This window comes from Solanum stenotomum, chromosome 7 (genome assembly GCF_019186545.1).
Source record: "Solanum stenotomum isolate F172 chromosome 7, ASM1918654v1, whole genome shotgun sequence".
NCBI lineage: Eukaryota > Viridiplantae > Streptophyta > Magnoliopsida > Solanales > Solanaceae > Solanum > Solanum stenotomum.
The window spans coordinates 52,907,052-52,923,559 of NC_064288.1; the positions used below are offsets into that span (position 1 = coordinate 52,907,052).

General features: G+C 28.8%; 2 protein-coding genes across 2 annotated transcripts; one reads left to right on the forward strand and one right to left on the reverse strand.

The window, feature by feature from the left end:
- Nucleotides 1–7,192: 7,192 nt before the first annotated feature.
- LOC125871815 (probable pectate lyase 12) lies at nt 7,193–12,385 on the forward strand. The gene is made up of 4 exons (XM_049552492.1): nt 7,193–7,414; nt 9,108–10,023; nt 10,966–11,168; nt 12,028–12,385. The coding sequence occupies exons 1-4, from the start codon at nt 7,278–7,280 to the stop codon at nt 12,236–12,238; spliced, it is 1,467 nt and encodes a 488-aa protein (XP_049408449.1). The 5' UTR covers nt 7,193–7,277; the 3' UTR covers nt 12,239–12,385.
- Nucleotides 12,386–14,861: 2,476 nt separating this feature from the next.
- Nucleotides 14,862–15,648, reverse strand: LOC125870026 (transcription factor MYB27-like). The gene is made up of 3 exons (XM_049550395.1): nt 15,534–15,648; nt 15,095–15,224; nt 14,862–14,985 (listed from the first exon to the last, which is right to left on the reverse strand). The coding sequence occupies exons 1-3, from the start codon at nt 15,646–15,648 to the stop codon at nt 14,862–14,864; spliced, it is 369 nt and encodes a 122-aa protein (XP_049406352.1).
- Nucleotides 15,649–16,508: the final 860 nt, after the last annotated feature.

Sequence of the window (16,508 nt, forward strand, 5' to 3'; positions counted from 1 at the left end):
ATCTTGTCCAAAGCAGTGTTACGAGATAGTATTTTTGTCATAGTCTTAGGTAAATGGGGTAAATTTTAACGAGGACGTTGAGTTTATAAGAAGCTGTGTATGTGATGTCCTAATTTAGGATAAGAATTCACATTAATAAAATACATGAGCGATGTTATTTATATAAGTAAAACATTACATCCTAGTGATATTTTTAAAGTTGAGAATGTCTAGGTCGGTTCAAAGCAGATGTATATCACTAGCGGATTAAGCCGTTACACTTTTTTATTTTTTTAAAACTTCATATCAAGTTAAATTCGAACAAGAAAATTAAAACGAACGGAGTATTTAAAGGTATGTTTTGTTCCAAGTTTTATTATCTCCTCCTCACCCACCCATCCACCCACACAACCTACCTAACACTCGATCACACCCCTGCACCATACACCCTATCTCTATCTATCTTCATCACATTTTGCTAAATAACATATAAATATTTTTATTAAAGAATTGTTTTTCGTAAATAATATTTTTTTTCTTACCAAATATACCTTTAAAAATTTACAAAGAAGAAGAAATAGTCAAAGGAGATAGGACCCATGAAGATACAAAGTTCAAAAAAGTAGCTTCAAAGGCTTGGATATTAGTGGACAGCATGTTGTATATAGTCTTATGTTGGGCTCAAAAAGTCTTCGTGTACTGTACCCCTACACACTATATTTTTTATAGCTCTACCTTCGAGGACGTTGAAAATTAACTTTACCACATTCAATTAAGTATATAATCGTTTGCTGGTTAGAGTTATGTAACATATTAGTCATATATATATATATATATATATTTTAGTAATGAGTATTTGTGAGTATAGTTATGTTTCTATATAGTGATTCAATTTTACTAAATTTTTCTCGTTATTTCAGTATTGTTAACAGCGTATCGCATTTCTTGAATGTAGGATGATTTGCATCTCATTGTTGTGATGTATTTGATCATTAGGAACGTTGAAAAATAGCTTTAATAAAGACAGTATTTGATGTCTTGATCTCTTTATGAATATTTAGGAGTTTGTGTGATATTTCGAAATATCTGTTCGTGAGAATATATAAGTACCGTTTATGTAGATACAAATTAGGGTTTAGAGTATAAAAATCCTAACAAAGATTGAATTTATCTTGTAAAGTCCCGTAAAATTTTAATATCAACGCATAGTATTAATTTTTATATTGTCTATCTAGTAATAAGTATAATATACATGAATTTTAATTTATATAAATTTTAGTACTTGTTTCTTCTTCTCCAGGTCTGGTATAAACAAACCCTAACAGAAAACTGATATAGAACACGCCAAAAATTAAAATTCTTTTTTTTTTCTTCGAAAAGTAATTGTCATAATGATAGCTCCACGAGGCTACAACAGACTACTTCCTTACTATATATATATATATATATATCAAAAAAAAAAAAAAAAACTTGGGTAGACGTATGGTTCAGAATAAGGATATCTTATGATTAAATAAAATATTTGATCATAAATTTTAAATATTTTTTTATTTTATTTAAAACTAGTAAAATTATATGTGCTTCGCATGAGAATTTAATATCACAAAATTTATAAAATAATACTTAAAATCTATCATGCGTTAAAACTAAAACACTATATTATCTTACATACAAGATTACATAGTAACAAACATTAATAATATAAAGAAAAATGAAAATTATTACATCTTATCATTTAGTCTTAATAACATAAGCATAAATTATAAATTAATGATTGTAAAAATACATATCAGGATCTGTATAATAAGTAATAGTGTCAGTGAACCACTCAACATGAGCAAAATATACAAATATTTAATTGGAAAGAAGAAGAAAAAGAGGAGGAGGTTCAGGATTTTTGTTGTGTTGAAATGAGAGGAAATCCCTCTATTTATAGACAATAAATGATAATATGAACAAATATTTATTGTGCCTTATCAGAAATGTTACAACTATTTGGAAAAGATGCAACCCTTCGGAAATGTCACAATCTTTCATAAAAGTCGCAACTCTTCATTAAAGTCGCAACTTTTCATTAAAGTCACAACTTTTCATAAATGTCACAACTTTTCATAAAAATCACAACTCTTCATTAAAGTCGTAACTTTTCATAAAAGTCACAACTTTTCATGAAAGGAAAGACTAATTTTGTAAATAAATAAATTAAAAGAAAATTTTGATTTGTAATGGCGCCACGTAGGCGGGCCTAAGGTTCTCTTTTATATATATATATGATTTGATATATGACGATTAATGATGATATTATGTTTAGTTAGATTTTTTTGCAAGGAAATAAGATAATGTTTTATTTAGAATTTATAAATATGAAATTGCAAAACAGATTTGAAATTCAACTGCAAATAAATAAATTGTCATGGTCAAATGACACAAACAAATAATCTACATCCTCTATGCGATATAAGATTTAAGTTGGTTTTTTTTTTTTTTAAATAGGAAAATCCGCGGTCGCTATCTTTTGGGTGCGCATAGGGTAAAAAATCTCCTGCTCCTATACAATAGCTTGCAAACCACATAGGAGAGTCAAATTCCATGATAGGATTTATAATGTGGTCCAGTAACCAAATTTCTATCTAGTTTTTTATTATTTTATGTGATTTAATTTATACGATATACATTTCTTTTTATTATATCCAAAAAAAGAACGATTTGTTTTACTTAAAAATATTTTTAATTTTTATTTCTAATTTTATTCAAAGATTATAGCCACACAAATGTCGATGACTCGAGAATGATAAATAATTCATGATCAGGGAAAATAAACAAAGGGCCCAGTAATAGGTAAAGTTTGGTATAAATAAGTTTGGTTACTTTATAATGTCTGATAGGAAAAGAATATACCTCTCCTCTCATGCTTGAAAATGTATATGTAATTGTTTATTTAAAGAAATGTTGTCACATTTTTTCATTTGATTTTTTGCCTTGTCTAAATGACTTTAGACAAAGCAAATGATGCATCTTGAAATATTTGTAAGGATGATAAATGAGTTTAAATTATATATTATATTATTAATTTAGATTTAATTAATCTAAAATTGGATTTTAAAAAATATAATTACCTTTCCTTAAGATGACAACATCACTACTTGATAGTGAATGCGGGTTTATTTTATTGAAAGTTGAGGTGAAGTAAGAAATTGAAATTTATAATTTAAGATTTTAATCTTTTTAATTTACTTAGCAAAACTCGACATTGTTGAATACATAGTTCAACTATATTATAAAAATACAGTGAGTTTACTGCTAAAAAGCTTTAAACTTAAATCTATTAAATTTAAATTTTGAATTCGACTACAGTAATATTATTTTAAAAATTGGAAAAGTTATAAAGGCAGGTTAATATTTTAAAAATATCAGGTGTGAAGGTCCAGTAATTTTAAAAATAATTACTGATATATTACTACGGTGATGGTCATAATTTGATAACAATCAATTTGTTTCTTGGGACAGTAAAAAAGACCCTATTAACTTTATTTAAAAGGGCAAAAAAAGGAAAAGGTATATATGGAGCCAAAAATTAGGGTAACTTTTCAGTTCTAACCTAAAAAACTGAGCAAATTACGGTTCTAAAGGCTTAAAAAAGAAGGTTCTTTTTGCAAAGTGTTCTCTGTCCCAACAAGCCATAGTGGTCTTTGAGAATGGGCTCTAGCTACCATTAATACTTCTATTTTTAATTTACGTGACATATTTTAATTTGATATATATAATATTTGAAAAAAAATAATTATAAGAAATTGTGTTTTAGAATAAGTCATACATATGCTCTAAATAATTTCATTAAGATTAAAATATATATTTTAAAATTTAATTGTTGTTAAATATAAATTGTCATTTTTCTAATAGTCAAAATGAAATGTGAGTCATATAAATTATTAGTAATATAAAGAGAGTACGAAAAATTGCACGAATTGCTTTTAAAATGCATCGACCCTTAATTACTTATCCTTAAAATGAGTTGATCATTAATATTTATCCTTTAGCAATTGAAATATTGTCCAGTGGGACATATGTGTTTTTAGAAACTGAAGTCGTGTGAATATAATTTGGGAGATATTATAACATAAAAATATATATATTTATGTCTTACGAATATTTCTTGTTTGTTATGAGGGGTATACGGTAAAGACCAACACAAAATAAGGGCTCAAGTGTCAATGACACATCAAAATAATTATCAATGACTTTGAGAATGAATGATTTTAAACTTTTGACTTTCGCTTGTTCGATAAACAAACTTTTAAAGTAAAAAGCTAAGACTATCCCATCCAAGATCATTCTTGTAAATCGTAAAATGAGTCTCGAGATGACGAAATAACATGCAAATACCATTTTTCCAAGAAATTATGCTCAATAATCTTGAAAATAAGTGATTTTGACCTTTGATTTCGCTTCTTCCATGGACAAACGTTCAAAGTAAAAAAATAAAGGTTTTATTCATGGGTAAAATTTGTTATACTTAAGTTTTGTTTATGAAGCAAGCGAGTTACAAAGTCATGACTCCATTTTAGGCTATTTTGATAAATCATCCACATTTTAAAAAAAATATTGTTTATCATGAGGTTTTAAATTCTACAAATAACATCATAGAATTTGAAGCTTTATCATATTAATATTATTCTATAATCACAATATATATAATGTAAAAATTGACCATAAGTGAATTTTACCTCCTTTTTTCAAAATAAATAAAATAAGAAGTGGGTTTTACCCTTCCATGATACCAGAAAGTTGCTATTCAAAATTGTCTCCAATTCCTAGAGAGGAAGTGAGAAGTAGAATTATTACTATTATTATGACAAAAAATTAATGTTAAAAGACATAGGTCAGTTATACATGGCCCTCAAATTAGGACTTGAGTGGTCCACTATAAAGATTTTTTTAATTTCCCCAATATAAAGATTTTTTTAATTTCCCCAATATCCAAACCAGTTTTATTGACAATAAAGTATGAAAAATTCATTAAAAGAAGGTTGAGACTATACCTTTTCATCCTTTTTATCTTCTACTCTTTTTATTGGATTGGGTTGATGGGGTTGGTAGGGGGTGGTGAGGTTGATTTCGGGACGTTGAGTTGGTGAATAAGTGACATTTTAAATGATGTGAGATGATTTGAAGAAAATCGTGTGTTTAGTTCAAAACAGATAATATTACATCTTAATAATCATATTAAGAGTATATTTGATTTGAACTAGTCCAACGATTAATATTGAGTCGCTAGTTTAAAAAAGATGAGTATACAAATGTCACAGAATGATAATGTGGATTCAATTTACTGTCATCACTCATATACAAACCGATTTATTATCTTTACTTGTAGCGTGGATACGCTCACACATAATAGAAGCTAAGCATGTGAGGTTTGATTGTTATATTTATATAAATTCGAATAATATGAGTGACACATAATTAATTTCTAAGATAGAATATGAGATGACGAGCTATGAAGAACTAACTCGGTTTGTGCCATGTAGAACTTAATTTAAGAGGGAAATTGTTGAATGTGCTAACAAAATTTTCAATAAAAAGTTGATAAAAATAATAAACTAAATACAAAATGTAGTAATATTCAAAGCATCACTCGTTCATGTACACACTATAAAGGCTTAAGTCATTAGCGGCTCCTTAAATTTGTTCGCATAATTCACTTAGACACCTCAACTAAAACTAGTACCTATTGAACACTTTTATCAATTCAAAAATTGTTCCTATTAGGCATTTTTTGATAATTAGCAAAATATATGAAGAGTGTGTGATACACTTGCGGTGACGTTGCAAAACGGTTAATTAAAAAATAACATGTGGCACTGGGCCCAGAAAATTATAAAAAAAAGAAATTGTTTAAAATTATTTCAAACACTTTTTATATCTAATTTTTTTTAAAAGAAAAAGAAAAAAAATGAAAATATTAACCTATTCTACCCAACCCCACCCCCTCCTACCCAACCCTCTTTCATCTTCATCTTCTTCCCAAAACACATTCTTTCTCAAATCACAAAACCTAATTTTTTCAAATAACTTGAAGATTAACTTTAAAAAAAATATATATATACATTTTCATACTAAGAGTGAAGAAGAATGAAAATTTTGCCAGCGGTTATTCATTTTTACATCAATGACAAAATGAAATTGATAGCGCAAAAATTAATTCTTTCAAATTTTTGAATATCATTTTTGATAAATTTAATGGGTTTATATATGAATTTGAGTAAAAATCTTTGTTCGAAAATTGTGATAAACAAATATCGGCTAACTTTTTTTATACGTAAAAATCATTTATCTTCTTTCTTCTTCTTCATATTTGTTTCTTATTTTTATGAGATTTGAAATAAATCATATGACTTACTTTCTTTCAAATCTGAATCTTCATAGTTGAGTTTCATTTATCTTCATATTTGGAAGAAATAATATTCTTTTTTTTATAAAAAAGAAAGAAAAATAATGTTGGAGCTCAAATGAAGAAAGTTTTGCAAACTAAAGTAAGAAGATGATAAGTAGGGAGTGGAGTCCTTTTCTTTTTGGAAAAAAATGTAAATGAAAGAAGAAAAATGTTTCAAGTGTCAATAAAAGAAGAAAAAATGTAAAAAAATTTCAAAAAGACAGTATTTTGAATCTTTTCACGCGCTTCAGGGAAGTGCAAAACACATTTTTTGCCATATCAGCATTTTGTGTTTAATAGGTACATGTTTTGAACAATTTAGGTGTTCAATAGGTACAAGTCTTAGTTGAGGTGTCTAAGTGAATTATGCGGACAATTTTAAGAGGCAGTCGATGACTTAAGCCCACTATAAAAGTAATAAAATATAGATAACCTATCTATCATCACACAAATAAATTCAACGATTCAAATATGTGACATATAATAAAATCATACGAATACAAGTGTAGTCTATCCTATCACAAATATCATTGGTTAATTCCATTTCTCAAAATAGTAACTTATACATATATCACACACACGAAAACAACTTTACCGTTAATCGAAAAAGAAAAAAAACCCTCTATTGCTTTTGCACTATTAAATCATGAGTGAATCCAAGGGTAAGATTTTCTCTTAAACGATGACACTATAAAATCATGTTAGAAAGTAGAAAATACATATACCTATCACTTGTTATCTTTTTCCAGAGTCTACACAATACACACTCTATTTTCTCACTAAACTTGTCCACAATGCAGCTAACTCACTAACCCCAAAAACACACACAACAAAAAAAAAACACTCAAATATTATTGTAGAAAATATGTTTCAAAGAAGCTACATTGTGATTTTCTTGATTTTAACTTCATTTTTTCCATTTGCTTTTGGGATTTTCTTGAATGTCACTACTCTCCCTGGTCAGCATCCTGATCCTGAAGCTGTTGCTCTTGAAGTTAATAGGTAATAAAAAACATTTATTTTTTTTATGATTTTAACTTGTTTTGTGTCTTTCAATGTTGTATATTTGCTATATGTTCTGTTTTTTCACAATGTAGAATTCCACATTCTTGAACAAGAGGTGGGGGTGTGGGGTGGTAGGGATGAAGGTTACGGGGTTGAGGTGAAGGTGAGGTGTGTTTGAGGATAGTGAAAACATAATTAATAAACAGGGAATGATACTCGTGGAACTTGTTTTCTGTATTTCGGTTAGAGAAGTCATTTAACACTTTTCCTAAAGAATTTATTTTTCCAAATGGAGATAATTAAATACATTTTACTTCGTAGCGAACACACCTAAAAAAACATGTTTGGGTATGGATTTTTTCTTTATTGATATGAAGCGTGGCAATGGGATGATAATACGATATGATGACAATGTTGCGGTTATTATTTATCTAGAAGGAAGCTTCCTTCTTTTATGAGTTTTATATAATGTAAATCTGAATTAGTCGGGGATTTACTATGAGTACTGAGCAACGGCTGGAAAACTTAAAAATTAAAATAAAAATTATAGGTTATTGTACCACATTTCATTTATTTTTTCTTGTTTATGTCTTTCTCTGTTGTCTGCTTGCTCCTCTGTTCTTTACATGTTCTGTTTTCCATAATGTGGGACTCCCCACTAGGTAGGATGGATACGAGGTCTTGTGTACGAGTTTTGAGTATGAATTTTCTTGATAAGGAACATTTTTCTCCTTTAGTACGCAATAAAAACTGAGTTAATCGAGGCCTCAATACAGATACTAGACAAACGAAATAAAGGTTAATAATCCCACATTTTGTTCTTTTTCATTTATTTTTTCTTAAGAATGAGGTGTTAATTAACATTTTACCCTCTACATTCAAGAGACTTTGTAAATAATGAGCAAATTTTGTATTCCTTTTGATTAGTTTAGAGTTTGATTTCTTGCAAAAATTAAGTTTATCTTCTTCATTCTTTTGTTTTTTTATTTTATTTTATTTTTTTAAGGAGGGAGAGGGTTTGGATTTTTTCTTGTTTTTTAGTTTGGCTTTATGAGCTTTAATTAACTTTTAAAGTGTTCTTAATGTAGGTAGATATGAATATTTATTGGTTGCTTATTTTTCTCTCTTTTTTTTTTTTAAAAAAAAAAAAAATCATAGCTTTCTCCTTTTATGAATATCTACTTGTAGGCCCTCAAATCACTTTAATTAGTGGAATTATTGTTTTTCAGCCATAGATAGAAATCCATATAGCTTTTCTCTTTTTGTTTTGTGACTTGTTTAAATGTTCCATAACTCATTGCCTTGTTTGTACAAACATATATAAAGCTAGAGGGAAACATTTTGTTCATTTACATCATTGACCACAAAACATTTCTTTTATTCTTTTTCTTATAAGATGCAATTTCATATTCCTTACTCAAACTTTTCGCTGGGATTTAACTTATATATACTGATACATTTTATTAGCGTAATCTCTTGTACCTTTCATATTTTCAATGTTTAAATAATTAAAGTTCCTTTCCTCCTTAGGGCTTTGGTCTAGTGACAATAGTGGATTGCGCGACATGTGTGTTCAACACATATTACAAATTCACCCATGTTGAATGAACTTATTATTCAATGAATTTCAAATCGTACATCATTATCTATTATAGTTTCTCAATTATAAATTAACAATAAGTTATTGCAGGAAAGTGAATGCATCACTCTCAATTTTCCAATCAAGAAGAAAAATGTTGTCTTACACAAGTAGTGACCAATCCTCTTGTCAAACGGGCAACCCTATCGATGATTGTTGGCGATGTGACCATAGTTGGCAATTAAATCGCCAAAGACTAGCCGATTGCGCCATCGGTTTCGGTCAATACGCCCTCGGTGGGAAAGGCGGTCGTTACTACGTGGTCACCTCATCCTCGGACCCCGACCCCGTGAACCCGCCACCTGGCACTCTCCGATACGGAGTCATCCAAGAGGAACCGTTATGGATAGTATTCTCAGCCAATATGGAGATTAAACTCTCGGAAGAGCTCATTTTCAACTCGCACAAAACCCTAGACGGACGTGGGGTCAACGTGCACATAACGGGAGGGGGTTGCATAACGTTACAATATATCTCCAACGTTATAATCCACAACATACACGTACATCATTGTTACGAATCGGGCTATACGAACGTACGTTCGAGCCCTACACATTTCGGATACCGAGGCAAGTCGGATGGGGATGGAATCTCGATATTCGGGTCACGAGACATATGGATAGACCATTGTTCATTGTCCAATTGTAAAGATGGATTAATTGATGTAGTTATGGGGTCAACGGGGATAACGATATCAAATAATCATTTTTCACATCATAATGAGGTAATGTTATTGGGACATAGTGATGATTATTTGCCAGATTCAGGTATGCAAGTCACAATATCATTTAATCATTTTGGTAAAAAATTAATTCAAAGAATGCCAAGGTGTAGAAGAGGATATATTCATGTTGTCAATAATGATTTTACAAGATGGGAAATGTATGCAATTGGTGGAAGTGGAAGTCCTACTATCAACAGCCAAGGAAATAGATATATTGCACCCTTTGACCCTTTTGCTAAAGAGGTACACTTTTAATTTTTGTCCGTTTATTTTTCCTAGTCGATATATACTGATTATACATATATTATACATAAAGAATTGGTTGAACTTAATTATTTGAAATATAACATTATGCTCGTCTTCTTTTTTCTTTCTGTTTTTTCATGCAATAAAATAAGACTAACATGTCTTTAATTAAAGAAAGAGTACTAATTTGGAAAAGAATTTTAAGTTTGGGTGTATTTGGATTAAAGTAATGAGTCACATTATTTAAAAATGTCTAAATACTTTGTTTTATCTTTTCTACTTTAGGTCCCATGCTTTCCATTCTTTTTAGTCATGTCTAGTATTTTTATACCAATAGAAAATATAAAGAGAACAACTAATACTTTTTGTTTTTAGTCTTATTTTATATATTATTAGCTTGAGATTATTTGCTCAATTTTTTCAATATGTAAATTGGTACGTGTTAAATTTTTTAAAATATTAATTTTAAAGAATTTGACATGCGTTCGATATTGTTTCAAAAAGGTCAAAGCAACATAAACTTAAAATGAATTCAAATTTTAAAAAAAAATGATAACTGAGGATTCGTAATAGTTTAGTCAAATTTTGTGCTTTAAATTGCATTGGATGCCCATTAATGTGAGATGTGATGTGTGTGGGACATTACATGAAGTGGTGAGCCACATTCAAAGTCACATGTTCAGCAGAATTTAATAATTTTAATTATATATTTACATCATAAAAAATATTTAATATCTACAAATAATTCATGTAGAATTCGATAAATAAAATAACAACTATGATTCATAATCCATAAACTAATTCTCTTGACTCCATCTCTGACTGACAACAGACATTGGTGGATCAGTTTAAAAGGTGTCAACTAACATCCAAATTACTACTTTTCATATTTCGACGTGTTTTACTAAAATTTCTGATTTTGTCACTGATCGATTATAGGTAACAAAAAGAGTGGACACAGATGAAGGAAAATGGAGAAATTGGAATTGGAGAAGTGAAGGGGATGTAATGGCAAATGGAGCATACTTTGTGGCCTCTGGTGAAGAAGTTGAAGTTAAATATGAAAAAGCTTATAGTGTGGAGCCCAAATCTGCTGATTTTATTGACCAAATTACTTTAAATGCTGGTGTTCTTATTCACAGGTTAACTCCTTTTACTTTCCTTCTTTTTCACTTTCCCCCCTAAACTTTACTTTTTCACTTTTTCTATCACACTTTTGGTTCTTTATGTTACTCTAATTAGAGTAATCAACACCTTAATAGTCCCCTCTTTAAGACTTTTGTGACTAATAATTATTAGTACTAATGTTCCTAGTTGTAGTAATAATAATTTAGGGTACTTTAATATTTTCTTAGTGACACAAGAATTATGTCTAAGAAAATATGTCTCATCAAATTTGAATTTTCAAGAATCCAAATGGAACATGCTCCCCACTAGTTACAATAAAAAAATGTTTTAGTTATATATATAGTTAGTAAATGATTTTTTTTTATATTATTAAAATATTCAAAAGATATTTATACATAAGCTTCTTGTAATTATGAATAAGATAAAAAAATTATCTGCTATAACAAATAAAAATAAGATGAAAAGGGGTTTAATTGAGTTATTATGAATAAGATGAAAATTATTGCTATAACAAATAAAAATAAGATGAAAAGGGGTTTAATTGAGTCCCTTTTATATAAAAAAATTTGTTGCACAAATAGATCAAATTAATTTATTTTTTTTGGTTCTATTTAACCAAATAATTTCCTTGATATAAGGATTTTTTTTAGGTATGTAACTTAAGGCGGTTCATCGATCACATGTTCAAATTCTAAATAGGACATTCTAATAATTATTTAAATCCCCTTTATGAACTTTTAGTAAATCAGTGTGATTCAAATCTAAATTAGTCGGATCAATCAATAGAAATAGTAAATGGAATTAATGATTTTTTTATGACTATAGTTCTTATTTTGAGTTTACTAAAATGGAAAATTTTATGACAATAAGCAGGGGCAGCAACAGTGGAAAATGGACTGCTGCCACCAACAATGACACCGAATCCGCCGGAGACGACGGTGGAGGGGAAGATCTCGTGGCAATTTCCGGCGACTCCGACGACGATTATGGTGGTGATGAAGAGTCTAGAAGCTCTACAATTTACTCTAATTTCTCCTTGTTATTTAATTTTCTAATGACATTGTTAGCCTTATTGTGGTCTTAAGAAAATTAAGACATTTAAAAAAAAAGGAAAACAAATTGTCCTTTTTTTTGCAACTATTTTGAAATTGTTGTTAATGTGTTTTGAAGGTACTTAATTTATCTGTGGTGGCATAATTGTCGCCCTGAACTCTTTAATCAAGAAAAATTTACAAGATTATATTTTTACATGATCATTAGCGGGTGTGAAATGAGCGAGTTAAAATAATTTGCTCAAATTATATGGATTGAGTCAAGAGGAACTAAGTAATAATGGGTCATCATTATATAATTTGCAGAACTCTTACTAAGTTTTATGATAATTATCTAATTAAAGATCGAGGAGTATATATTATATGTGATATTTCATATATTCACTAATTTAGATTCAATTATTAAAAGCAATCTTATAAATTCTAGCCCTTTAACAAAGGATATACATGTAGTTACTATATTACTATAATCTTCGATGTGTATATATATACTAATTGATTTGAAGTAAAATATAGAATTTTACATGTTTTATATGTCAACTAAGAAGTAATCAGATGGTTCCTAAATATAAAGTGAAGATTTACAACTTCTTATATTACAGTCCAATTTTTTTTAATGTTTTTTTCTCTTTTGCTGGTTCTTGAAAACAACTTAGTGATAAATAATTCAGAATCAACATAAGTCTAGGAGGAGATACATTAATAGATAATGCTATTTGCAATAAGAATTTACTTCTATGAAATATAAGAGTTTTACGAGATCAAATGTCTTGAGTTAATGGAAAATTAAAGTTTATTTTATTTTTTCATAATTACATCGACAATAATATTAAAAAAATGGATTGTTCATAACAATTAAAAAAGTGTTTATTAATTTATTAGGAGACAAATTGAACTAAATAGATGATGATATTCTTCTCTAATTATTTTGTTTGTCACACTCCAACATCCAACCAACTTATTTATTACTTTTTAAGAAATAATTAATAACTTGTTAATGACAAATGACATGATCAAGTTGTTTTTTCCACTTTATATCCAAATTGTCTAACTTGCTTACTAAACATCCTGAGATGGATGAAGAAAGAAGATTATCCACTTTTTTTAATAGGAGGGATTTGATTTTAAATCATTATCCAATGGGTTAAATGAAGTTTAATTAAAATGATATTATTAGCATCCCATTTTTTATTTTTTTAAAAAATCATGTATATTTTGAGTACTTATCTTTGGGATGGCATTATTTTTCAATTGGTGGTGATTGTATACTTTAACCTACTTGATGACCTATGGCAATGAAGGGATATTATATAAAAATTATCTCCAATTTTTTCGAAAGAAATAAAACGTGCATATTATAAGCTAGTGTTTAGTTTTGTTTATATATTGGAGGATTTATTTAATTTATTCGAACATATTAGGATGGGATTTCATCCCCCTCCCTAGAAATATGAGTTTAAGGTTTTATAATAATAATAATACTAATAAGGAAACATTATTATGGGATTTTAAGGAATTTTTGTAATTTGAAAAAGTAAAATAGGGATAGAATGTAATTAGTTGAATTTGTGTAAAATATACTAATGATAATGTATTAATACACGTGAAAAATGATCAAATTAATAAATTCAAGATACATGACTTCGAAATATCCAAATAAACAATGTTAGTAACAAATATGATGAGTAATTGAGTATTGATCACTAGAGATTTTTCATGAACATAACAAATTTCACGTCGAATAAAGTCTGTCAAATAAATTCAAGAAAATCAAAGTTAAATTTAATAAATAACTAGATTAACTCAAATATATTGGCATCTTTTGTCCCTCAAGTTCTTTTTTTCCCTTCAAAATGAAGAAATTACATTAATTCACACTTGTCTATACAATTCAAACTCTTTTTAATTTCTTAATTTAATTATTATTCCCAAATAGAAGATGATGAAATATCATCCCATGTGCTACTAATATTTTCATCTTGATAAGAAGCATTACAAGAACATAGGTTTAATATTGTACAAAAGTACATGTGATGTTCCATTTGATTTTGTTCATATGACCAACTTGGTATCATCCAATCCAACAATCTTGAGGATTCATCAACTTTTCCAAATGATGATTTTGGTTCTGAATTACTACTTGTAATATTGCCTCCAAAACATTCTGTAACACAAAATAAAATGATTAGCTAATCAGATAATTATTGGTAACTCCGTTTAATAATTATTGATTTGATAGTTTATAATAAATAGATGGGGAGCATTAGAGAGTGACTGATATTGTTGTTGTCATATAATTAAGAGGTCATGGGTTCGAACTGTGGAAACGACTTCTTTCATAAATGTCGGGTAAGATTGCATACAATAGACCCTTATGTTCTGCCTCTTCTTCACACCCTGCCCATAGTGGAAGTTTTGTGCACCGAGCTTCCCTTAATGGTAAAGTACAATATATGTAATTATATATAGTGATTTTTTTTTTTAAAAAAAGACAATCCAATGCACAAAGTACCATGTGTTTGTGCAAGGCCCGGATAAAGACTTCACAAGAGGATTTAATGTAGGCGATATAGCTTAAAACGAATATCAATAACTAATTTCACGACTCAAATTCCTGACTTATAGATAACACAAAGAAGTGAATAATGTGAGAAATTAAGGAGAATGTTGAATTGGACCTTGTTCATAAATAAGTGCTTTCTTTCTCAAATGACTTCTCCAATAATTCTTTATTTCATTATCAGTTCTTCCTGGCAATTGTTTAGCAATCTTTGACCACCTGTTAAATTAAGTTAGAAAATTAAATTCAATTAGCAAAGTGAAATAGAGAATTTTTCTTGTGAAAAACATAAAAATTAACTAAGGAGATTTATTAATTAATTAATTACTTGTTTCCCAATTGTTTCTGAAGTTTAATAATTAGATGTTCTTCATCTTGAGTGATATGGCCATGTTTTAAGTTAGGTCTAAGATAGTTCATCCATCTTAATCTGCAGCTTTTCCCACTCCTCCTCAGCCCTGCATGGTATTAAATTCCGAACACCGTTAAATAAATTACATATCAGCAAGAAAAAATAAACAGTAAATTCAATAGGTTATTTGTGTAAAGATCCTGAATAAAAGAATTTTATGCTATATAGGCAACAATCCGACCTACTATTGATATTAATGTCCCTTTGGGCCTAGCTAGGCCCACATGATGACTTTAATTAAATTGTGCCACTAAGGTCTAAGGGGCTGCACCTAATATGTCACGTACTTATTTTATCGATACGAAATATGCTTAGATTGTTATACATTCTATAAGTTTGAAGTATTATCTATTACCTGAAGCTTTTGCTAAGGCATCCCAACGACGTTCACCTAAAATGGCGATAACATATGCTAGTCTCTCGTCTTCCTCGTCGAGCCAAGGCCCTTTTCGTAATTTCTCTTCTTGCATAGTTACAAGTTGCAATTTGAAAGCCATGTATATATGATGTATATTTGTTCTATGGTTGCAACAATTTGAGAAAGTGACACTCTTTATATAGTAGTACACATAAAAATAGCAAAATTGTATAGAGAAATTAATTACATAGCAAAAGTAGGTGGATAATGTACACTAGCTAGTTTGTGGAAACACCACCATTGGCTTTAGATATATTAGATCATCAAAAAGGATTTTTTCAGTTTTCATTTAATATTATACCTAATCGAGGACCTATCGAAAATATTCTTTATACCTTACAAACTTGCATACATCTGATTCTCTCGAAACCCTGCTTGTGAGATTACACTGAGTATATTGTATCCATACCCATGACATTGTATATATATATATTAATAAATCCATATGTATCTCCAACTATTTAATTATAAACTTGATTAATACTATAGTATTTAACTTTATGTCATTATATAGACACCCTTAAACGTCAAATTCTGAATCTACATCAAAGTTCTACTTTTTTTGCATCACTAGTTTTGGTATAGTAGCCAAAGGTTGCATTGTCTGTTATACAATTCCTTAATACCATAAATGTTTGTCTTGGTTTCATTAAAATAATGTCAAACCTGAACTTTGAATATGCATGAGGTCACATTTATTAAAAAAGATGAAAAAAGTAAGGATAAGCATTACATAATGCTTTGTGGTGCATAACAAAAATCCAAAAGATATATCTGCCCAAATCTTTGCTCAATTAAAAAATTATTATGTGGGGGCTTCTCAAATTCTTAAGTTTTACTAATTTGCAAAGTTGACACATGGGCAAATTGAAACTTAGCACTATTATGTTGGTTGTTTTGCTTGATTCTTGT